Raw genomic sequence first — 25,100 nt, 5'->3', positions numbered from 1 at the left:
ACCTGGGGATAGTTAGCTCACCACAGAACGTAATAATCTCTTATTACATATACTATTTCACTTTATTGATTCATCACCTGTTGACTGAATTTTCTGTTTTTACTAGGTACTGTTACGTGTGTTTGCATAGCAATGTCACTTGAGCTCTTGATTGATTTGATCTTATTGTATACCCGGACTTGGATAGCCCAGTTGAGCCTGATCCCCTCAGAAGTTAAGCAGAGTTGGCCTTGGTTAGTAATTGGATGGGAGACCTCCAAAGAAGACCAGGGTAGCAGAGGCAGGCAATGGCAAATCACCTTTGTTAGTCTCTTGCCATGAAAACTCTACTATAAGTCAACTATGACTTGACGGTACTTTCCACCACCATCTTATTGTGGAATACCTTCTCCTCTTCCTCTTGTCTTGTTTCTACCGTGTGTGTGTGTGTGTGTGTGTGTGTGTGTGTGTGTTTGCCACAGTAAATGTGTTAGTCTTCAAGGTGCCACAAGAATCTTTGCAGTAATAAGCACTTTAATTTAAAATGATCTCTAGGTGGTGGTTTATAAACTACCTCAGGCAGGCCTCTGGAGAGAAAGCATAGAAATATCCTAAATAAATAAAAGTTTGGGTAATTGTAGGAAAATTTAAAGTCTGGATGCTTATTGTAAAATACAACAATTTTGGAAATTGCCCACCTTCCATAAGTCAATGGATGGAGGACCTCAAAACTTTATCTATATTTGAACATATGGTATATAGATGACAACTGAGGATGGACTTATTTTTAGATATTTGGAAGCCTTTTATGGATGCTTCTGTGTAGATTTCTCTCTGTCAATTTTTTTTCCTGTTGTGTGGGATTATTGTAATCCGCCCCTTTTTCTCTTCAAATTAAATATTTTTAAAAAATCATTTAAAGCCTGTTTTGGAAAGGAATGCTACAATTTGTAATGTAAAGTCACAGGAATGCTTTGACTAACATGCCAGCTTCTCTGTTCCTTTTCTCCCATACCTGAATCTTACCAGATGGATTCATTTAGTCCTTATTTAGCCAGGCTTTATTGGTGGGTCATTTCTGGATTTCTGTTTGCTGACAATTCAAAACTCTGATTATTATTTTTCTAGCTCTAGATTTCTTTTGTAGAAGGTTGTCTCCCCAAAGAGAAAGCAGACCTGACCAAAACATAACTCAGTGCTGTTCCTCTGCATGCCTTCTTTGTAAGCAAAAGAAAGAAAGAATTCTGAAACACCAGCAAGTTTGTGCCTTCAGTCTTAGTAGTGAGTCTGAAATTTGTTTAACAAGTGGGAACCTGTAAAGACTTGCGGGGGCATCTCATTTCCCTCCTCTCCCATTAAGTCCTCTTTCCCTTTCCTCCTCCCATAACCTTCCTCCCTTTTCCTGCTTCCTTCTATCCTTCCTACCCAATCTTGTCTGCCTCCCGTCTTCTTCTTTCCACCTCACCCTGGCAGCCCCTCCCCTATGGCCCAGTTGTGTGGTGCCAGCAGGGCCCAGCTGTGTGGTGGGGAACCAACAAGGACTTGAGGGGCAGTACTTTACTTTTCCCTGTATCCCCCGCCCCACACTGTTTCTGCTTTCCCTCCTCCATATGCTCACATTTCCCTTTCTCCTTAGAACCATAGGGCCAAGCTACAAGTGACGCCTGACACAGGTTGGACACTTGTCAGCTTCCCTCAAGTTTTGATGGGAAATGTAGGCATCCTGGTCTTGCAGCTGTAATGGAGAGCCAAGCTGTAAAACCAGGACGCCTGCATTTCCCATCAAAACTTGAGGTAAGCTGACAAGTGTCCAACCTGTGTCAGGACACAGGCGTCACTTGTAGCTTGGCTCATAGAGTTGGAAGAGGCCTTACAGACTATCTAGTCCAACCCCTGCCCAATGTAGGAACAGCCTAAAGCAACCCTGACAAGAATTTGTCCAGCTGCTACTTGAAGACTGCCAATGAAGGGGAACCCACCACATCCCTAGGCAGCCAATTCCACTGATGAATTGCTCTTAAGGTGAAGAAGTTTTTCCTAACATCCAGCTGGTACCTTCTCTCCTGTAGTTTAAACCTGTTGTTTGGAGTCCTATCCTCTGTTGCCAACAGGAACACCTCCCTTCCCTCTCTTAAGTGGCTGCCTTTTAAATACTTAAGAGAGAGCAATCATGTCTCCCTTCAACCTCCTCTTCTCCAAACTGAATATTCCCAAGTCCTTCAGCCTTACCTCTTGGGGCTTGATCTCCAGGCTCCTCCTGGTTGCTTTTCTTTGTACCCGCTGCAATTTATCCACATCCTTTTTGAAGTGAGGCCTCCAAAACTGCACATGATATTCCAGGCGCGGCCTGACCAATGCCATGTATAGTGGGACAATGACATGTTGTGATTTGGATGTTATGCCTTTGTTGATACACCACAAGATTGCATTCACCTTTTTTGCTGCTGCTTCACACCAGCTGCTCATATTTAGCTTCCCATCCACCTGTATCCCAAGATCTTATTCACACTCACTGTTACCCAGAAGTGTATCCTCTCATCCAGTATGCATGTTTTGCATTCTTACCCAGGTGCAGAATCCAGTACTTATCCATGTTAAATCACATCTTATTCAAATCCTCCCACTTTTCCAGTGTGTTCAGATCTTGTTGAATTTTATCTCTATTTTCAAGGGTATTTGCTACTCCTCCCAGTTTGGTGTCATCTGCAAACTTAATAAGCAATCCCTTCACACCCTCATCCAGATCATTTATAAAATATTGAAAAGCACTGATCCGAGGACCGCGCCCTGTGGCACTCCACTGGACACCTCCATCCAATCAGACATGATGCCATTGACAACTGATCTTTGGGTGCAGTTATCCAGCCTGTTCCCTATCCGTCTAACTATCCTAGAGTCCAATCCACAGTTCTCCAGTTTACCCATCAGAACATCATGAGGAACCTTGTCAGAAACTTTACTGAAATCCAAATAAATAACATGGACAACATTCCCATGATCCAGTAAGCCTGTTAGTCGGTCATAGGAGATGAGATTGGTCTGGCAGAACCTGTTGGGGACAGTTCTGTGCAGACTTCCCCCTATCACCATGTTGTCTCCCAGATGCTTGCAGATTGATACCATTAATATCTGCCCCAGTATCGTCCCTGGGACAGAGGTCAGGCTGACTGGCCTGTAGTTCCCAGGATTGTCTTTTTTCCTTTTCTTGAAGATTGGGATGACATTTGTCCTCCTCCAGTCTTCCAGCACATCGCTTGACCTCCAAGAGGCCTGAAAGATGATTGTCAGAAGGTCTGCAAAATCTTTTGAAAGTTCTTTAAGCACTGTTGGGTGTACCCCATCTGGCCCAGGGGGATTGTACACTTCCAGTGCAGCTTGGCGCTTCTCAATATGTTCTCTGCCCATGTCAACCAGCAACCCTGAACCCATGCTTTGTCTACTGTCATCTTTAGGTGGGCTCTTCGCTCATTCAGAGAGAAAACTGAGGCAAAATAGGCATTGAGCCTTTCTGTCCTCTGTCAGTTTCTCCATTTTTTCCCAGCAATTGGGATTTTGCCACCTTTACCTTCCATTGGCTCCTCACATATCTGAACAATATTTTTTTTTGTTGTGGCAAGCCCCTCTGGCAAGTCTCAGCTCATTCTGAGCTTTGACCTCTCTGATGCCCTACAGTGCTTAACCACCCCTAGATACTTTTCTTTAGATGCATTTCCATCTCTCCATTTCTTAAGCATCGTCTTTTTCTTCCTTAGCTCATCACAGATCTCTCTGTTCATCCACATTGGCTTCTCGGATCCTCTACCACATTTCCATCTTACTGGAATGGTGGTAGCTTGAGCCCGCAAGCTCTCTTCTTTTTGAAGAGCTCATCCTTCACTCGCTCCTTTCCCTTCCAGCATTCGTGTCCATGGAATAATTCTCATAATATCTCTAAATTTATTAAAGTTTGCCCTACTAAAATCTAACATGCATGTTTGGCTACAAATCCACTTGGTACCCCACAGCAAAAGAAATTCTAGGAGGACATGATCAGTTCTCTCTAAGGTTCCCACAACCTTTACCCCATAAACCAAACCTTTCTTGTTGGTTAATACCAAGTCCAGTATGGCCGAGCCTCTCATTGCTTCCTCCACCATTTGAGAAAGGAAGTTGTCGGTTAGGGAGGTCAGGACGTTGTGTGATCCTGGACATGTAGCAGAGTTGGTCTTCCAGCACACATCAGGGACGTTGAAGTCTCCCATAACTACAAAGTCATATTTCTTGGATACCCTATTCAGCTACTCACAGAAGGCAGAATACACCTCATCTCCTTGGTCAGGAAGTCTGTAGCAGACCCCAACCACAATACTGCTTGTCCTTCCCTCCTTTATCTTCACCCAGACACTTTCCACTAGGCTGTCACTCTCTCACTATTTCCTAACATACAATGCCACTCCACTTCCTCTATGACACTTCCTCTTGTTCTTGAATAACTCATACCCAACCACTACTGCGTTGCAGTCATGGGAATCATCCCACCAAGTCTCTGTAATGCCTACTAAGTCATAGCTTCCTGTCTGGATTAGTAGATAAAGTAGATATGGCAGTTGTCTCCATTACCCTGCAGTGTCAGTTTAAAGCTCTTCCAAGGAATCTCCCCAGGTCCCTTCAAAACATATTCTTCCCTGTCCTTGATAGGTGAAGTCCATCGTGTGCTAAGCCATTTTCAAGAAAATGTAGTCCATAGCCCCAGAATCCAGATTGCTCCCGCCTGCACTATGAATACAGCCAGTGGGTCACCTCCATAATCTTCTGTTCCTGTTTCATTCCTCTTCCTCTGACAGGCAGGATCAAAGAGAATACCACCTGTGCTCCCATTACTTTCAGTTGCCTCCCAAGGACTTCATAGTCAGCCCTAATGTTCTTAATAGTGTTCATGGCCGTGTCATTTGTTCCCACGTGGACCATCACAAATGAGTAGTGGTCTGTTGGTTTGACTAGCTTGGGCATCTGATCTGTGATATCCTTAATCTTCTCTCCTGGCAAGCAACACACCTCTCCGGCCATGGGGTCAAGCCTGCACACATGACATCCCATACCCCTCAGAGGGTCACCAATCACAAAGACTTTGCTTTGCTTTCTTTTGTTATTTGTTTGTATTTCCATGGCACCCATACTTGTTCTTTCAGGTCCTTGTATATCTGCCAATGATTCTGTCACATCAGCAAGGGCATGGAATTGATTTCGCAGCTCCAGTGGCACTGAGTGCTGTCTTGCTGTGCACTTTCGGGCTCATGCAGTCAATCTCTGAGGAGGTTCATTAGGAGAATATTCTCTTTTATTGTTCCTTCCTTCACCCTCCCCATCCCTTTGCAGGGCCTGAAGACTTTTGTTGATGAAATCCTCTTCTTAAGTTCAAACTAAGTAACTTATTTTTTATCTGTCCACCATCTTCATCTATATTTCTTAATTCACTTCATTTATATACTGCTTTTTTCTACAATGTGGACCGAAAGTGGCTTATATCATTCTCCTTGCCTCCATATTGCTCTCACAATTCTAAAAGATGGGTTAGGCTGAGAGAGTGTGACTGGATTAAAGGCATCCAGTTAGCTTTCATAGCAGAGTGGTGATTTGAACCGCATCTGCCAGATCCTACTCTGAAACTAATAACTACACTACACTGGCTTGCGGATAGACCTGCTGTTGAATAGTAGCAAGCAGCCAGGCCTGGGTGAGTAATGAAAGTTGGGTGGTAACAAATCACCTGGTGGTTGTTTCTGGGCCTTGCCCCAATGAGTCCTCCCTCAAAAGCCAAAACAGCCCTAGAAAGGCCCCTGCCCCCTCCCTTTACATTTGCCTAACAGAAACCAAGCCTAGAATACTGGCTAAACTGTTAAGGTTACTTAGCAACAGCCACTGAGGGCATCTGGTTACAGCTACTGGCTCTCCTTTTATCATTTTGGTTTTGTTTTTTTAAAAAACACTCATTTTTTTCTTTCTTTTTTTTAGATTCAGATTTTTCTACAAACCTGTGTCATTTTTCAGATGTGTAGGAAGATTGGTCTTGTCTGTTTATGGCTCCAGCCTCTGGAGTCAAGTATCCTCAGATCAGAGCCACTTGGCTATTAATACATAAGATTTTTTAAACATTCTCAGGACACTTACAGCAGCTTCACCAGTAAACATCTCTTGTTTCCAAAGGGATAATAGTCTTACGTTTGAATAGCTTGAAGAAAGAAAGGAAAACTAACTTCCCCTCCATTGTTCCTTTTCTTGTAAAATGAAGCTGCCTTGCTTAAGTTATTTTCACCTCTTCTCACCCAGTTCCCAGAAGTCCCAGAACAAAAGACAGCCTTGTGAGTGAGCTTCACTTGATTCTCTCCCTCTCCCGTCCACACGATCAGCTGTTTTTTAAAAAATTTGTTTTTTGAATTTGAAATTGTAGCACATTTACAACAACAGGGAGTCCTGAAATAAAGGAACAGAACCTACTATACACTGACATGGATCTTTGGCGTTATTGTAAAGATGGGACATCAGAGCTTACAATTAAATATTTGTCAGCAGTATTGTATTGTCATACATTACGATACTGTTTTTAATTATACAATAGAATTGTGTGTATGTTTGTATCCTTACATTTAGATGGTCTTACATTCTTTCACTAATTGTGCATATGAAATAAAGGGGGGACATTTTTCTAAGGAGATAGATATAATTGGGGTTTCCATACTATTCAGTTGTGTTGAGATTTTGTCTATTATTATGATTTCCAAAATGGTATTATACCAGCTTGTGAAGGTAGGAGATTCCCCTTCGATTCCAATTTTTTGCCAGTGAGAGTTTGGTTGCTGTTAATAAGAATATGATGAGTTCTTTTCTGGTTGTGGAGATTGTTTTATTGTGTAAAACTCCTCTTTACTGTGGGTTTATTTTGGATTGTAGGGGAATGGAATAACTGGTTGTTTTATTGATATGGTATCTGTTTAATGTAAAAAGTATTGTATCTTAACACAGTCTCACCAGATAAAAAAATAAGAACCAGTTTCACCACACTTCTTCCAATAAGAAAGTGGATATGGACTAGTAATATGATGTAGTTTGCTTGGGTTTAGGCACCATCTAGTATATATTTTAAGCTAATTGGATGGGAGACCTCCAAAGAAGACCGGGGTTGCAGAGGTAGGCAATGGCGAACCTCCTCTGTTACTTTCTTGCCTTGAAAACCCCAGGAGGGGTAACCATAAGTCAGCTATGACTTGATGGCACTTTCTACCACCATGTTAATAGATGAAGTGAAAGGAGGTCAAGATCAAATAAAGAGCCACATCTGAGGATATACTGGTGAACCAAAATCTCTTTCCCATTTAGATATGTATCCTGGATTTCTGCCCATATGTTCTCCTAAATTTTATATATAACAGAGATTTCCTTTAGCAGATATGTGGACCTGTTTTGTAAAATGATTTCAAATCTTGTTGGATCTCTGCTAAGCTGCCTTCTATTCACTGGACTGCTTTAAAAAATGTTGTACTTAGAGAAAATAATGCCAGGGAATTTGTTTCCTATCTAAAATTGCAAACATTGTTTTAGTAACATTATTCTATGTATATTTTCCCCATATTTGGAAAGATCCTTTAATACATCCAGGAGAAAGACATCCTGGCCCAAAAGGGTTCCAACCGGAGATAGACCTGGTGCCAGAAGTGTCTGTTGTTTGTCCCAGATCAATAACGTTGACTGTAGAAATGAGTTGTGAGTTATTTATTTTGCTCAGGTGGTTCCAACTTGTGAAGCAGCAGCACGAGAAGGTATGACTCCCATGAAATGCCATTGGACTGGCAAGCAGACAGGGAATGAGATAGTCACTCGTTAGAGAGTGAGAACAAGGAACGAAAAATGAAGAGCTGATCAGTAACAGAGACGTAGAGTAGTTGGTTGGGTGTGGGAGGTCTGTCCTTAGCAGGGAAGAACTGAAGGGTACTTTATGGGTCTTGATTTTTTAAATTCATTCCCATGAATCTGATGGAGTATACGAATCAGCCTGAGGTAGCCCAGAGAGTCATGAAATTACAGGACTTGAAAGATCAGCAGTTGTACTTCTCCAGTACTTGATCCTTCACGCAGCATTCCTAGAAGATTTGGGGCATTTTTTCTGCCTAGTGTTAATTGCTGTGACAGGAAGAGCAGGATAGACTTGTGAAGTCAACTTCTTGATATCTGTCTGGGTGCCAATAAAGCACTTTACGAAAGCTTCCAATGGCTCTCTCTTGCCACTAGCCCAGTACTTCAAACTGGTCTCTCAGGTTTAACCACTGCTTTCCTATTATATGGTTCTAGCTGCCAAAACTGAAGGCAGAAGGCAAAACTCTCCTACCGTCTCAGTCGCCTTCAAACTCTGCTCCTACATTACTATTTGTTTACATTATGAACTCCATAAATTAGTATATGAAATGTGGACCTGTTGATCATCCTAACTGCAACAGAACATACACATCAGGTCCTATATTGCAGGGCACCTTCTGCCATGTTCATTGGGCAGGGGCTGCATTTGTAGGTTATTTGCACATGTATATTACTGTAAGATTATAATTTCAAACTTTCACTCTAAGAAAAGTGTTGAGGCATTGTGTATTTGCAGAAGGGCGTTATTTGTTCATTTTCACATAGTGTTTTGTATATGCAGGTTCCTGCTTCTGGGTTGCAATGCTGAATGGTGATGTGGTGGGCATCGTGGCGGCACGAGGCAATGAAGAAGACAACACACTGGAGCTGCGTCGGATGTCTGTTGACTCAAGATACCGTGGTAAAGGGATTGCCAAAGCTTTGGGTCGCAAGGTGCTGGAGTTTGCCATGATCAATAACTATTCCTCTATTGTACTGGGAACCACAGCAGTGAAAGTGGCAGCCCACAAGCTGTATGAATCTTTAGGATTCAAGCATGTGGGTGTGGTTGAACACTACACTTTGCCTGGGATGACGCATTCTCTACTTGAGCGAGTATTTTTCCAGCTTCGCTACCACCGCTACTGCCTGCAGCTGCGTGAAGAATAATAAAAAAAAAGGCATTAGTTTTGTTCCTCCCCAGAATCTTCTCTGGCAGTGTTTTGTGGGAGTTTTTGTCATTGTTTGCAGTTCGCATTTGATTTTTTCGTCATTTCATTTTGTTCATTTGCTTTGTACAGATTGCTTGTACAAACAAAGGGTCCTCCTTTTCTGACATGCTTGTAGAATGATGGTGCTAATGCTGGAGGTAAGACTGGCTGTCCTTGAGGCATACAATTGTTCAATAGCCAAGGAGGTCAGGATGGACGCTCTCCCTCTCCTTCTCATCTTATCTTGCCCAGGTTACCTACATAAGCACAGAAACTTTAAATATGTAACAATACTGCTTGCCTGGTGTGTGTAAATAGTGTGTGTCCCCTGCCCAAAATATCAAAAAAAAAAAAAGTATTGATATACTTCGCAGTACAGCTAAGTGCAGAAATTTCACTTGACTGCATTTCTCAGTATTTTACGGACAAGTATCCATTCGTTTTACCATAATGTATTGGCTAATAATACTGAAAGAAAATGTGAAAAACCTGCTTGCTCCAATGCATGAAGAGGAAGTGTTTGCATGCATTCCAACACACGGCACTGCCAAGCAGGCTCCGATGTTGCACTTTTGGGATGCACCTTGTTCTGCCGAGCGCCCGAGAGAATCTGGGTGCATCCAAGCATTATGACTCGTTCCTTTATCCTCATTTCCTTCCTAAGCCAGCAAATAGACTTGAAGCATTTTGAACCTTGAGCCCAGTGTAACGTATGTAAATGTGTATATACACAACCTGCAGCCCTGTGCCAGACATCTATACATGCGGTAGAGTTTAATTTTGCCTTCGTGTGTAATTTTTATTTATTATTTTTATTTCCTCATTCAAGTTCTAGCTTTTGCTGACTGGTTTAACCGAGGCATAATGAGTGCTTCAGTTGCTATGGCAACGCACTTGTATGCTAATATGTGCACCAAATCTTAAATGCTTCAGAAAAGCAATATGAGAAAGAGGGAAAGCTGAAGGCAGCAGGAGAAGCAAAGATACTATTTTAAATCCGTTGCTAGCAGAATAAATATAGCCAGCCTGCCATAAACAGTAGTTGCTGCTTTAACAACATCAGATTTGTGAATTGTACAGTACAATGCAAACAGCAATGCAACATAGATTTGGCATGCGTCTGTACCTAGTATGTATGTAAAGTGCCTGCCACCAAAGGGTAACCAAGGTTACTGCTTCTTCTAGCTTGAAATACCAATTTTATAGTTTATTCCAAGAAACAGCAACTTTGCATGTAATATATCTTGAAGGAAATCAGCAGGTTTTAAGTTTTAAAAAGTGATCTATTAGAAATCCTAAGAACATTTCTAGTTGCACTTAATTTTGGGTAGGTCAAAGGATGCACCTCTTTAAAGGGAACCTCTTTAATAGATTCCTTGTAAATAAAAGACGACAGGAGTTAGGCAAGGGAGACAACATTTGTGAAGTCCAGTAAAGAGTGACCCCTTTCATCTCTGCTGAAGTCAAGAGGGAATGACGCTGTCATCATATGAAAACACCCGTGTGCCACGTTCAAGAGATTTAGTGGTGGGCAAACCAACCCTTGTATTGCAGTTTGGTGTTACTGAAATTCAGCAGTGTGAAGGCAAGGATTGGTCTCTGACTACTGGTAGATATCCAGGCCAGCTCCTGAAGCAAAACTGGACAAGTCTAATGCGAGCACCAGGACAAAGCTCAGCAGTTCCCACAATATTTCTCTAAAGTGACTAGGAGGAGAATGAAAACCTCCTTATTGGAGGGGGTCATTGTTATGAAAGAGAAATCCCACTGCTCAACCAAGGGGTAGCCCAGGGAAAGCGAAGCAGTTACAGCCTCCATGCCCAGTATAAGAGCACAACCAAATAAAGTGTATAAAATCCAAAACATTTTTCTTTTAAAATAGTTGATGCCTTGACAGTGCGGGTTTTCTTCTTGCCGCAGTCTTTCTTAATCATAAAATGACAGCATCGACTGGTGTCCCAGCAATAAAACAAACAGATTAGTAATATCATTTGAATCTGATTTGTAGAATGTACCTGTTGGAACTGAGCGTGTGTTGGTGTGGGTGTGGAATGTTTTTTTTTTAAAAAAATACTTCTATGCTGTACATTTCTCCTGAAAACGAAATGTGTATTGTTGGAAGGTGTAGGATAGAGGTGTATAGTGTACAGAAATTGGTATAATATTTTCTAGCTGTTTTCAGTGATTTCACTAATCTGCATAACACAGAATAATATTATAAAGTGTTAGGAAAAAGTGAAACAAAAAAACCTGCTTGTGCCTTTTAATTATTTTTGTTCCTCTGTTATCATTGCACTAAATGATTTCTGGAGAACCAACAGTATCTAGTCTGGAGTACGGGTGGCTGGATAAGACGTGAAGTCTAAATTGAATATTATTTTTACCCGAGGCACTTAAGGAATATGATTGGTTTTGATTCCTATACCTTTACAGTTTACCACTTTCACATCTGAAAAGCCCCCCCCCCCCTCCGAATTCAAGCTCTACCATATAAGTGTGTGAATTAAATGTCACTGTATCAGAATACCTGTAAGCAGGGCTTTTATTCTGGGGAAAGAGGTGGTGGAACTCAGTGGGTTGCCCTCGGCGAAAACGGTCACATGGCTGATGGCCCCGCCCCCTGATCTCCAGACAGAGGGGAGTTGAGATTGCCCATAAGGGCAATCTCAACTCCCCTCTGTCTGGAGATCAGAGGGCAGGGCCACCAGCCATGTGACCGTTTTCAAGAGGTTCCGGAACTCCGTTCCCCCGCGTTCCTGCTGAAAAAAAGCCCTGCCTGTAAGAGAGCATTGGGGAACAAACTTTTGAAAATCGATGGTTTTTAAAGTGTTTCTCATGCTAGAGAAATGCAGTCTGGTGTCATCTCTCTCATTAATCTATGTATCTCCAGCTTCTTCCACATCTGTTTCCCTTTTGGAAGCCGAGAGTGTTTCAGGTGTTCTCTTTCTGACATGGCACCCTCCTCTCGGGTGGAAAATGTATAGAAAAGGGATGTAGGCAGATTTCATTGTAGAGCTGCTTTGAAACAAGAAATCTTCTATAATTCTGCTGAGTTGCTATTGGGCCTTGGTAGGACTGTAGCAAGTTTCTCAGGCATTACAGAAAAGAAGCATCCGCACTTTTGCTTTCTCTTTCTGTGTCATGTCTTGGAAGACCAAGTCCTGCAGATGAGAGTGCAAAGAAAGCATGAAGAAGGGATGCTTTACTAAGGAAGTCAGAAAGTACAAAAGGTCAGAGGAAATATTATGCACAAAACTGGACACATGAGAGACTCCTGAAAACAAAAATCGGTAAATTAGGAGTGTTTTGTTTTACAAGACATCAGAAAAGAATGGGCATATCGGAAACCTGATGGATCCACGGGAACCAAAACATTACAATTATCTCTGGGTATAAATATGTAGAAGCAGACAGAGTAGGTAACGTTGTCAAAAAAGAAACTTTATGGGTACAGATATGTCAACAGTACAAATAGCCCTGTCAGCTTCCCACCTTATGCAGGGTCAGATCCAAGTTTTGTCACCGCATATACGCTGAACAGGGATCTGCATCCAAGCACAGCCCTCTGATTACTAGGACTGTGTGCAAACATGTTCGGAACATGCACAGTTTAGATGTTTCAAAAGGACCGTGGTCTATACTATCTCCATAACCCCCTTCCACACTAAAATGGGTGTGCAGCCATTATCAGATTGCTTTACTTCATTTTTTGTGGCTTTTCATATAAGAAAGAAATCTAAACTTAGTTTGGTAGATGCAGTTGCAGCTCTTAACAAACGTATTAGTGTGAGGAACAGAGTTTGCATAGGATGTGTTGTGTTTTCCTGCAAAGACGAACATGTAGCTCCTCAAACAGATACTGTCTTCTGACACAAATCTCCATCGAAGTTTGCCCAGTGTAGTGTATTTTTGTTCCTCTGTTATCATTGCACTAAATGATTTCTGGAGAACCAACAGTATCTAGTCTGGAGTATGGGTGGCTGGATAAGACGTGAAGTCTAAATTGAATATTATTTTTACCCGAGGCACTTAAGGAATATGAATTATTTGAAGTTGCCCTTCACAGGGTCTTCATAAGGATGTACTGGCCTCTGGAACCAGTTCCTTCCTCCATCTGAACATTGTTAGCATAGGAATGGCCTACACATGGCCCATGTCTGATCCTAAGGAGCTGAATCCCCAAAAGCTCTTTCTTGATGCCAGCAACGGGACACCTTTCCAAAATCTCTGTGGGAGGAAGTATGTCCTGACATTTTGTATTGCAAACAAAGTGAAGATAGAGGCCTGCCTTCTGATGAAGATGGAATTGATAAGAGTTCGAGCTTCACAACCTTAAAGAAGTAAGATAAGGATGGTGGAACTATATATTTTTAGATCTTGCTTCTTAATTCTTCATGTGTCAAACGCCTGTGAGTGAGTCTGCCAGATGCAGAACTGGCCTTTACCAGTTGAGTAGAGTTTCATTTTTCAGCTGTAATATTGCGTGTTATCCAGGCTTAAGTCAAATGAGAGGCATCTTGTCAGTTATGATGAAATTGTGACATTTATTGACCGCCTAGAGCATGACCTGCTTCATAAAGCAGAAGCATTTCAGGACAAAGACCAAATGATCTGTAATAAGCTGAATATCCTCCAATGTGTGACGAGCAAAGATGCAGTCATCAACAAGCAGGAGGTCTCTCTCAAACTGTTCAGCTACCTTCATGTGAAGTTTCTGTTGCTGCAGATTAAACATGCCCATTCTAGATACATGCACATCTGTCAAAAGTCCTGGAGTGAAAACAGACCATGGCCAATAAAAGACAATCTTGTTAGTAAACCATTATTGATGGAAAAAGCTAATGAGAAATGGCATTCTATTACCCTGGCCATCTTGCTGTCCTAACACTTGTGGACAACAGCAGTCATCTTCTCTGGATAGCCAAATCTGTGGAGAAGTTTCCACGGGCATAAGTTTTTTTCATGTTCACATACACTTTATATGTCTTTCTGCTCATGGGCTTTTCCTTTGATTTGATACTTTCCAAAAAATCTTATCCACAGGAAAATTCACTCATTATGGATACAGAGACATAAATGACTAAATGAGACATGAAACTATGAAGAACAACCTATGCAACCAGTTTTCCTGCTATGAAAAGTAGGGGGGAAAATCCACAGTGGTTGTCACTGATAGCAGCATTCCTCTCTTTTTATACAGATTAAGGAGCACTCCTGGGGTATAGCATCTGTGTGCATATGACCATGTTCATTAGTCCCACCACACTTACAGACTGTCAGTGATCTTGCACTGAGGCCTGAGAATATCAATGTAGACAACTGCTTGATAGCTTTTATCTAAAGAAAGGCCATTGACAGTTCTCCCAAAATAGGGTGCCTTCAAAGGAAGTTCTTATTTAGAATATTACCAAAAGTCCAAAGGCTGTAAAAGGACTCTTAACTACCTAGCAAAGCTATTGCCTTTGTCTGCAGGTGTCTGATAATCATCTACTTTAAGAGCAGCAGCTGAAGTGCAAGGTTTGCACTAAACATGGTGCAAGGACCTTTGTAAAATGCTTTTGTATACAGTTTACCAGCTGTTTCCTGTTTATTCGCTTCACTTAAAGACCACCTATCTCACAGGGATTCAAGTGTTCTGTTCCCACCAGTGATTCTTTGCCATCCTTAGTTGTGGAATAATGCATTTGGCCTGATGGCTTTGCTGTCTTCAGTTCTGGATTCTTATCTGAATTAGAGAATTTAGGAGTGGTGTGTCTTGCATTCATTATTCTATTAACATTCTCATCAAACCGATCCTGAATTTTTCTCTCTTTCAAAACTGGGAATGCTGACTGCTGCCATGTTGCACGTGGCTTCTGTTGTCATGGCTGCATGTGCTTGCCAACAAACTTCGGGGAGAATTAGTTCCTCGCACAAGCAAAATGGGTGATGTGCATTGTCCTTAATATTTATGTACCACCTACTAATATATGCCTGTCTTGATACAGCTGTGTGCGTGTTGATCTGCTGAAAACAGCATTACCGATAATAAGCTCAAACAGTAGTAGTTGGAGCTTGTCATTCCAGTACTGGAACAGGCAAGTGGTTTGTTCCAAGTACCCATCAGCTTTAAAGCACCCAAGTTCTTCCTGGAGTGCAGTCCCTCCAACTGCACTGAGAGGTTCACAAAGTGAATTCTGTTTGTGTGTATGGGTCACCGTCGTAGCATAAAAACAAGCAAGAGTGGTGTACAGTTCTCTGTCTCTTCTTCGAGAAGCGAATGTCATTTCTCTGGTTCAGCAGTGGCCACATGATACTTCTTCAGTGTCCTAGCTCTGAGAGCCCTTTAACCTTTAACTCTAGACCCAGAAAACTCTTCTCAGCTGCCTCAGATGGATCCGGACTCCCTATTTGATGAGCTGCGTAGAGAATGACCATCATCCTAGGACTGCGTGTAGGCCAAGATTGTGACTATAAGGTCTCTGCACCATCCTCTACCTATTTGTCCTGTCAACACAAGACAATAAAAATCTGTCAACTGCTGGAATATTGGTTAGTTGATCAAGAGGAACAGCTGGGCATTCAAAATCTCTCCCAGCCTCTCTTGTCCGAGAGACTAAAGGAAGAAACTGGGTTTACATAATCAGGGATCCTCATTTTCCTTGTTGTTTTTTTCAAAGAGAAAACTAGGTTTAGTGCTTTCCTGAAAAAAAATGTGTCCCTGAGGAGAAGCCAAGTACTCTGATATGACCACAAATGGGTGATTAATTTGGATTTAAATTGTTTAAAAATGAAAAAAAGAATCAGAATATAGCTGTAAATTTCCATATACCTTTAATAATGTACACCAAATTCAGCACTCAAACAGATTGAACAAGATACGAACTTCTTCCAACTGAAATCATTACCATTTGAGATTGCCTAACTTTAATGGATCATACATTATTGGTACACGTACACATCTAATACACACTTGAATTTCTGTAAACAACCATGAACCATTATGAATATTTTCTGTTTCCTTTAGATTCAGGTTTAGAGTGTGCATTTAAGCACCGATGCATTTGTATTAGTTTCTATATAATGTGATCGTACTGCTCTGCTTTCATCAGTATATGTGCCTAGGAACAGGTGTCATTTAATAACAACAACAACATTTGATTTATATTCCACCCTTCAGGACAACTTAATGCCCACTCAGAACGGTTTACAAAGTGTCTTATTATTTGCTCTTATGATTGTTCAGGGATGCCAGTTTAAATGAGTGTTTATGTACTTATATTAAATTTATAGTCCCAGACTACACCCCTCTAAGTTTACTGAAGACAATAGACTGAGAAATTTTTTTTCCAGATGGCATAATTAGTGTAAACTTGAAGGCAAGGTGGAACACCTGTGCACTAGGCGGTCATATCCAGTGCCATTTTCAACTCTCGCCTATCATAGATGGGAAAACAGCCTGCAGTGTTAGCTAGTAGCAGAGATATTAATGTTTCCTATGCAGTCAACCAGATAGTGGGTTTTAAACACATTTCTAGTAGTCTTGCTCAGTTTTCCATAAATGGAATGTTTTGAAAACTTCATTCTCATTTCCTACAGTGAGAAGATTGCTAAAGAAAGACATGTTGCACGGATGAGAGCTGGTCCCCCTTTGCCAAGCTTCCTCCTGTCATGCATTCCCTATTGGTGGCAATGCCTGGCAGTATCCCAGCTTGGGTATGTGCCATATGACAAGCTTCCCCTGCACTGTCAGGGTGCTTCAGCCGGTGCACAGGGGCAGATAGGGCTATGGCCCTAAATAATCATGCTGCCATTTTTCACAGTGACAAAAACATAGGGGGAAAGTTGTGTTTATTCTATGCTCAGCATAGTACGCCCTGTACTTTCTAATAGGAAGAGGCTATGAGTCCTATGTACATATTTAAGACAGCAATAATTACCATTGTAAAGAAAATAGTTGTTTACACAATCAGGGTGCAGAAACCAGTGGGGTAAAAGGGTTAGGGCAGATGTCCCAGCTATTAAGTGCTGCCACCTGTCCAAGGGAGAAGATCAGCTCTTGTCAAGGGTACGACTGCTTTCACAAGTGATGCTTAAACAGGACCTTTCAATTCTCTCATCAGTAATTCAGATCATGAACCTAATCTTTTCTGCATTCACACCTATAAATATTAACTTGAAACAGACAAATAGGGGTTTCCTTAATGCTTGTGAGAACATCCATAGCGCACAGAGGATTGGGATTGGACTCGTTACTGAAGGGAGATTTGAAATGCTTGGAGGAAACTCCTTTGAAGAGTTCTGAAAACTGGAAATTTGGGAGACCACCCTGACCCTTTCACCAGACAGCTGAGCATGCTGGCAAGGTACAAAAATGCCCCAGCAGGCAGCTCCACCAGCAACCAAACATCAAGATGGGAATATCTTCCCGTACAGAAAGATTCTGGACTCCTACATTACAAAGCAAACGTGTCTCACCAATAAAATGTCAATTGAATGTATTTTTCCTGTGGCAGCAAATAAAGATAATTGATGCTTGAATACTGAGCATGCTTATATAATTCAGTTACTATTGCAAGTGCCAGTAAGTGTTCAGTTTGCAAGCTGTTCATTCATATATTTTAAGCACCCAAGGCTATGCTCTGAGTTGCCTCTCTTGAGGCTGGGTTTCAGTTTCCTATTGATGGGAGTACTGAAACCCTTGTTGAACACACAGCTTAAATGCAAGTTCTCTTCTTCAACAAACAGCGGTGTACGTGAATGACTAGATATTTTGTTTCTGATGGCCGCAGTAACTGTGAAAATCAACCAGTTTTGCTGTGATTAAAGCTTGATTATAGAAGAGTTACTAGATTACCTTTTATTAAGCGAAACACAAAAGATGAAAGTATTATAATATGAAAGCCACTGCTGTAAACGATGTATGATTGAATAAAGTTTAAGGGGTATTCCATTTTTAAAAATTATTGTAATACGTTATGAGCTAAAAGTCTGTATTACTTTGCCCGAGCAATTTAAAAATATTTAATATATGATCTTCTGATTCGTCTAATTATATGTATTTAATAAAAATTGTGCCACTAATAGAGTTTATATTTACACGTACTTAAAACAAATACATGAAAATGGTCACGAGCTGAAAAAGAGTTTAAATATAAAAGTTCTCTTGGGTTAATTTGTCAATGTCTGAACATTTGTATGTATTGTTCTATCATGATGGCAGCTTAATGTCTTACAATTGCTTCTTAGATCACAGTAGCCCTATTTTCTGCGATTCTACCAAAAACAAAAAATCCCTGTCATGTTTATTGTGAGGTTCAGGGCAGGAAAGAAACAACGTCATTTTTTTCATTTATGGGAAGTACTTAAACCTGAAGGTCAAGATGGAGGAGCATTAGACCAAACACACAAAGTTTGGGAAGTGTAGCAGATACTCCACAGTGATCATCTACTTTGTACCTAAAGCAATACTGCAGGGGAGGGGATGAACAGACCTCCCCCCCAACCCCGCAGCTGTTTGGAATGGCTGCCCCAGCATACAATATATTGAACTAATTACTTAGGAAAGCCCATACACCGAAAGTCTGTCTTCTGTCTTTAACCATAAAGCTTCATGAATGGATAAGGTGAACAATTGTTCTGCCTTTTCAGTCCAAGCTTCAGCCTAACACCACCTAATGCAGGCTGAAACAATCTCCTGCAGGTTCCCTGCCTTACCAGCCAGCATCACCTCTGTCTTACCTGTATTCAGTTGTAACTTCTTATTCCTCAGCTAGTTGTCCACAGCATCTCGGACAGTGGCTCAGAACTTCTGGTTGCTGATTCAATGACATGAAGCTGGGTGTCATCAGCGTATTGGTAACACCCAGATCCAAGACTATGGATAACCTCAATACCTAATGTATAGATTGAACCTTATAAGTGAGAGGAATGGACAACGTAGAACGCCGCAAGATAAAACCTGTGCCTGTCTGGGTATACACAGGTGGTAAAATGTAAAAATATTTTGGCACAAACATTTTAGATCAGTTTCAATGTCAGTAATATACAGTACTCATCTGTGCCAAAAACTGAAAGATCCAATAAAATCAATAAACCATTTTACCTTATCCAGCTACATGCAGACATTGTCGTCGTGTTCTCAACACCAGACTCGAAGCTGCACTGAGCTGTGTTAGTTTAAGAGAAAATTAGTTCATCCAGAAAATCCTGAAATTACTTTTCCAGCATCTTCTCTATACATTGAAAAGTAAATTAGACACTGGTTGCTAATTGGCCATGATCTAGTCCAAAGAGAACTTTTCCCAAGCGCCTAAAGGATAATTCCCCATTTACTGAAAACCTCTCCCAAGAAAAAGAGGCATTGATGATACTATGTAGTGTAATACTTCCTCTACAAAATCAGCCACGGACATGGGTCCAAGATATGGGAGGATGGTGTCACAACTCCCAGGAACCTGTCAGCATTGTTCAGAACCAATCCAAAACTATGGAAAAGTGACGGAGCTTTTGTCCAGTCGTACTGAATCTGAGAGATTTTATCAGAAAACCAATGTGCTTTGGCCACAGAACTAATGTGTTTATTTATGCATCCGATGTTTACTTGCTATTCCTCGAAATAAGTTATAAAGTGATAAGAATTAACTTCCTCTCGGTGAATATTCAAGATCTGATGTTCAGAAAAAGTGTACTTGAGAAAGAAAATACTCTTAGTGGAGAAAATGCCAAGACTCTTTTAATGTGTTAACAAACATTAGCTGGGGATAATACAATAGACATATGCTCAAACTTTCTTAAATATTTTGGGGGAAAGAACTTGGTGGTCATGAGATAAAAGTGGTTAGTAAAAAGTAACGGTTAGGAGCAAATGGATAGTTTTCATAATGGTAGGTTTAAACAATGGGATCTCCCAAGGTTCTTTTAAATTTATTAATAAGTGATCTGGAGTCAGAAATGAATGGATTAGAAAAATTTGCAGATTGTACCACATAAATCAGAATAATGAAAGCCATGATTCAGTTATCCATTTACACAAGAGTCTGGTTCAGAATTTGTAAAGAAGATAGCAAACATGTTCAGGGGTCTAGAAAACAAATCCTATGAGGAAACACTGAAGTGTGATAACCTGGAGACAACTGAGGGGAAATACAACCGGTCACTTTAAATACATGAAGGGCTGTCACATGGGAAAGGGCAAAGACTTGTTTTCTGCTGCTCTAGAAGGCAAGACTAGTAGAGAGAAACTACACGAGACACCTAAGCGTGTGTTGGGTCCCACAGGGTTCCCTGGGTATTGTAGTCTTACAAAAGAACAGGCACTCAATGTAATTCTCCGCCAGGGAATCTCTCTCTCTTGCATAAGCCTTGGCTTGGGTTTTCCTTGGGGGGGGGGCGGAATGTAACTGTAGGCAGGAAATGCAGGGTGGCTTTGTTCAAGAGATTCCATGCTGCGCTTCTCCACAGGGAGGGAAGAAGAGAGGAGGGAGGGAGAGAGTGTGTGTGTGTGGGAGGGTGTCCTGCCTCCTGGTATGTCCCCCCGCCTCTGAAGGAAAACTATAGTCAAGGCTTTTTGCAAGAGAGAGATTCCTCGGAGAATCGCATGGAGCAGCTGTTATTTGTAAAACTACACTACCCAGGGAACCTTGCAGGACCTGACACATGAAGAACCCACATCTGGCATCTCATGTAGAGCCAAAACAGTCAAGACGCCTGATGCATGGAGGACATTCATCAGTTTCCTGCAAGTTTCTACAGGAAATGTAGTGAGAAAGAACCTCTGTCAGGGAGAAGAGCAAGAATCCCTGGCAGAGGTTCTTTCTCTAGGCGTCTCATCTACTCTGCTTGGCTCCCTCTCATGCTGCTGCCAGTGTGCTTGGCTCCCAAGTGCCTTTAGGGGAGCAAGGGGAGCACACTTCTCACTTCTGCTGGCACGCTCCCTTTGCTCCCCTAAATGCACTCGGTAGCCAAATGCACTGGCAGCGGCGAGAGGGAGCTGAGTAGACTAGATAAGACGCCTAGAGAAAGAACCTCTGCCAGGGGGAGGGGGGAATTCGCTCTCTTCTCTTTGACAGAAGTTCTTTCTCACTACACTTCCCGTGGAAACTTGCAAGAATCTGATGAGTGTCCTCCACGTGTTAGGCATCACGTCTGTTTTGGCTTGTAGTTTGGCTCTGGATTTAAAGGGTTTAAGTTGCAGGTGGTAGTTCTGGGCTGAACATTAGGAGAAACTTCCTAATGATGTATACAATTCAACTGTGATGGTGAGGGGGGGGGGCCCTCTCTTTGCCGGAAGTCTTCAGAGGCAGGACAGCCCTTGGTCAAGAATGTTGTAGCAGTGGATTTTCTGGATGGAGTGATGGGAGGGGTGGCGTATAAAGTGACTTCCAGCTGTAGGCCTGTAAAACCCAGGAACCACTCTCTGTCCCATTAGCACAAACCTGTAAGAGTCATCACTTTTCCTCATCAAGGCAAATAGTGGCTCCTCAAGGCAAAATGGTGCTGGAGGGACAGCATAACCACTTCTTGCACTTCCACTCCAAGATCCCCACATACCTGATAATGTAATTTTTTGAAATGCTCTGTGCTCTGGACATAGAACGTCTAGCATCTTAGCTGGGCTGGCCTTAGAAAGAGGTATTCCACTGAACTGCTACCAGAAATCCATTTTCAGCTGAACAGGCAAGGTGAGATATTTTGCATGCAAAGTATATGCAGAGCCAAAGCTGTTGCCCCTCCCCAATGAAATAGCAGGCAATGAAATGTAAGTGTGCTATGCATAAACATCAGGGGAGGTCTGAAATGGCTGCGCCTGCCAAGAAAGCCATTGGGAAGGGGAGGGAATGCCTGCCTGCCTTGGAAATGTTCAAGTCTGACCCGTGTGCTGCTTTGGTCCCTGCAAGGTTGCGTGACAGCAAAGGCAGTGCCAGAGATGTCCATGCCCCTGGGGCCAGCTCTTACTGTGAGCAGAGAGGGGTGGAAGGGTCCACCGAATCAGGGTCTGGCTCTCCGATATCATCTCTGATTCTGGTTGAATGCTTAAGTACAGGAACTGAATGGTCTGGTATTTGGAAATGATAAAAGCCGTGACAAAATTCAGTTATAATTAGACGGGCTACCTGTTTCCAAAGGGTTAAATATTGTTGTACTCCATTTCTCACATACTGCAATTTAGCATTGAAACTGCAGCTGTCTGCTGATCACCTTGGCTGAAGAAAAAGTGCATGAACTGGTAAAAGCCAGTTTTATCGTAGAGCTGTTGCCTAGGGCCAAAGACAAAATGAAGAGAGAAATTCACATGCCAGGGATTAGAAGTGCTTGGGAGAGATCCTGCAGAGCTGTTGCCTAGCAATCCAGTGAGGAATTAGTACTAGCCAATAAAAGAACGAGAACTCCATCTTCCTCTCTGGTGATTCTGCAACACAGACAGTGATTTCCAGAGGATTCCAAGAAAGACAGAAAACTATTGGGTTAGTTTGCTCAAATTCAATCCCTTATCCCACAACCTCTTTGTTTTCCCCCTATTTTTACCTCTTCTTGGCTTCTAAAATTCTCTGTGCCCTTTCTGTTCTCTGTCCTGAGGACCCCGGTGAGCTTCCTCCTTCCCCCTTCCGTTCAGTCTCTTGTATTTCTTTTCCAATGGCCCCCCTTCTCTGCAGCCCTTCTTTGCCTCATGTTGTTTCTTACCCATTGCTTGCCACATTCCCTTCCTTCAGCCCTTTTCAAGAGGGTAGCTGTGCTGGTCTGCAGCCGAGAACGAGATTCAAGATACCTGATGACAGTATCTGACGAAGAGAGCTGAGACTCTTGAAAGCTTATACCCTAGGTAATCTTATTGGTCTTTAAGGCGCTTCACATAACATTGTCTGTTCCTAGGTTCTGTGTGATACTGTCTCCTAAAAGTGGCCATTTGTGTTCCTTAAATATTTTTTGTTGTTGTTTCTGATTATTACCCCAGAGTAATTACATCATTTGTAAGCATTCCAGGACATTGCAGAAGCTCAGCCTGTTATGGAGGGCTTGTTGACAGACAGGCAAGCTACAGCGAATTCATGAAGTGTTGATCTGTGAAGACTGCATGAAAAGGGGTATCGCTGGAGCTTTATTTTTTAATTCTGCGTGCCCTGTGAAACTTTTTACCATTAAATTTCAGAGGAATCACTACGATACAGACTATTAAGCCTTAGGCATACATGGGCTGCCTTTAAGGTACTCTGCACTGTAAGGCAGATGCCTAGGTGGTCCTAGGAAGCAAGTTATTGTTCTGCAAACCTTGATCACTAACCATAGTCTCAATTTTTATGAGCCATTAGGAAGCCAAAGAACAGAGTAGTTGATTGGCAAGTGTCCAGGCACCGCCCCTGCCAACTAATTCCTTATGAGTTCAGTCTCCTGATTGCCTGAGCCTGATATCCTCAGCTTCAGTATCAAACATGGAGTCTCTCTCACAGTCTCAGACATCCTATTGTGTGAGAGTCGTGGAAGGGGCTCCCAACCCAGGGCTGCTTTTGAGGTGGTTCCAGGTGAGAAGGTACAAACTGCAAGGGTTTGCTACAGAATAGGGCTTGGAGGGTCTAATATAAAGTGGATACTGTTACTCCACCATAAATTGGTACTCAATAAGGCCAAACTTGGTGCAGGAGCAATTTTAATTCCACCCCCCCCCCCCATTCTAAGAGGGAGATACATACCTGGTGCAATTCTGGCTTTAATTTGAAAGTTATCCCATTTCTCTTATTCGGTGCTTCTATTTGGATAAGTTTTGTCACCAAGAACCTTGATCATCCCCTTCTCCAATTTCTTTGGAGGTTTGTGAGTGCCCCCTATTGAGTATTGGGCACTGGCTTTCTGCATTTAAGGCTCACGCTGAATTTTAGTGAAAAGGGGAATTTGTACTGGAACTGGAGTATTTTAGATCTTCTTGGATGAAACTTCTGGCCCTTGATATTAAACCAGATCTGATGAAGAGCTATGGGAAATCGGAGACTTTTGCTCTGGTAAAGAAATGTATTGTGAATCTGAGTACCAGGTTCAGGGCATACTGTGTCTGTTCCTCTCAATGTTTTGCTATCTTCCCCCCTCCACCTCTGAGGAACTCTTCCATCATAGGTATTTTGGCAGTGGCCACTTTGAAGGAGGCAGTCCTGATTCCCCCACCATTAGTAACTATCACCTTCTAGCAAATACCCCCTTTTTGGGACAAGTTGCTCAAGCTAATGGAGGCTTGTGGCTAAGCAACTTTAGGCTTTCTTGGATTAGACTGAAATGGGTTGAGATAACCCATCTGGTCTGAAGTCTAGTTTTTGGAATGGCTTATCCCAGTGGATGACCTTTGATGGGAGAGACCGGGCTTTTGGAATCATTGGTCTTGTGAAACTAAGGTACAGTAAGCACTAGTAGTGTGCTTCAGGGGTTCCCTTCCTAGCTTGCTGATTGGTTCTAGGTATGTACGTACAAATACACACACACATATTATATACACACTGTATTTGTACCTCATGCTACTGAACATCTATGTGAAAACGCTGAGAAGGGTCACCCAGAGATTAAGTGTTATCAGGATGCTGATAATATGCAATTCTATCTCCTTTTCATCATCAGTGACTCAGTGCTTAGAAGTGATAATGGTCTGAACAAGAACCAATAACCATCAGCTGAGTCCAGATAAGCTAGTAGCACTGGTGGTTGATTCTGTAACTAAACCAGGGACTGAGAAGCCAGACTGTGTTGGATGGGCTTGCACTCTGCCTGGAAAAAGAGCCACAGTTTCAGTACGGCCATCCAATGGGAGATACAGAATTGTTGCACTTCTGGACAGGTTCAATTGGTTAGCAAGCTAAAACCCTTTTTTATGCAAGGAGATTCCTTTCCCCTTTGATCAGTTATTCACGTTCTACATTTAAGCTGGACTACTACAATGAGCTTTACATGGGGCTGCCTCTAAAGATAGTCTAGAAATGTTTGTGCAAAATGTAGCAGCAAGGCATAAATTACAGTATAAATTACAGAGCGTATACATGTGAAAGGATTTATACTGGCTACCACTTGGCTTTTGAGCCCAAATTCAAT

At 42.0% G+C, this 25,100-nt stretch overlaps 1 protein-coding gene across 1 annotated transcript in view; it reads left to right on the top strand.

The window, feature by feature from the left end:
• The window catches only part of NAT8L (N-acetyltransferase 8 like), a 66,067-nt gene extending 57,052 nt beyond the window's left edge, over positions 1-9,015 (top strand). Inside the window, exon 3 of the mRNA XM_054984186.1 lies at positions 8,648-9,015. Within this exon, the coding sequence (XP_054840161.1) occupies positions 8,648-9,015 (368 nt within the window). The remainder of the gene's footprint in view (positions 1-8,647) is intronic.
• Positions 9,016-25,100: the final 16,085 nt, after the last annotated feature.

The sequence above is a fragment of the Eublepharis macularius genome, chromosome 6, assembly GCF_028583425.1.
Source record: "Eublepharis macularius isolate TG4126 chromosome 6, MPM_Emac_v1.0, whole genome shotgun sequence".
NCBI classification, from domain to species: domain Eukaryota; kingdom Metazoa; phylum Chordata; class Lepidosauria; order Squamata; family Eublepharidae; genus Eublepharis; species Eublepharis macularius.
The sequence above is the reverse complement of the archived record's forward strand: the minus strand, read 5'-3'. Positions and strand labels throughout refer to the sequence as shown.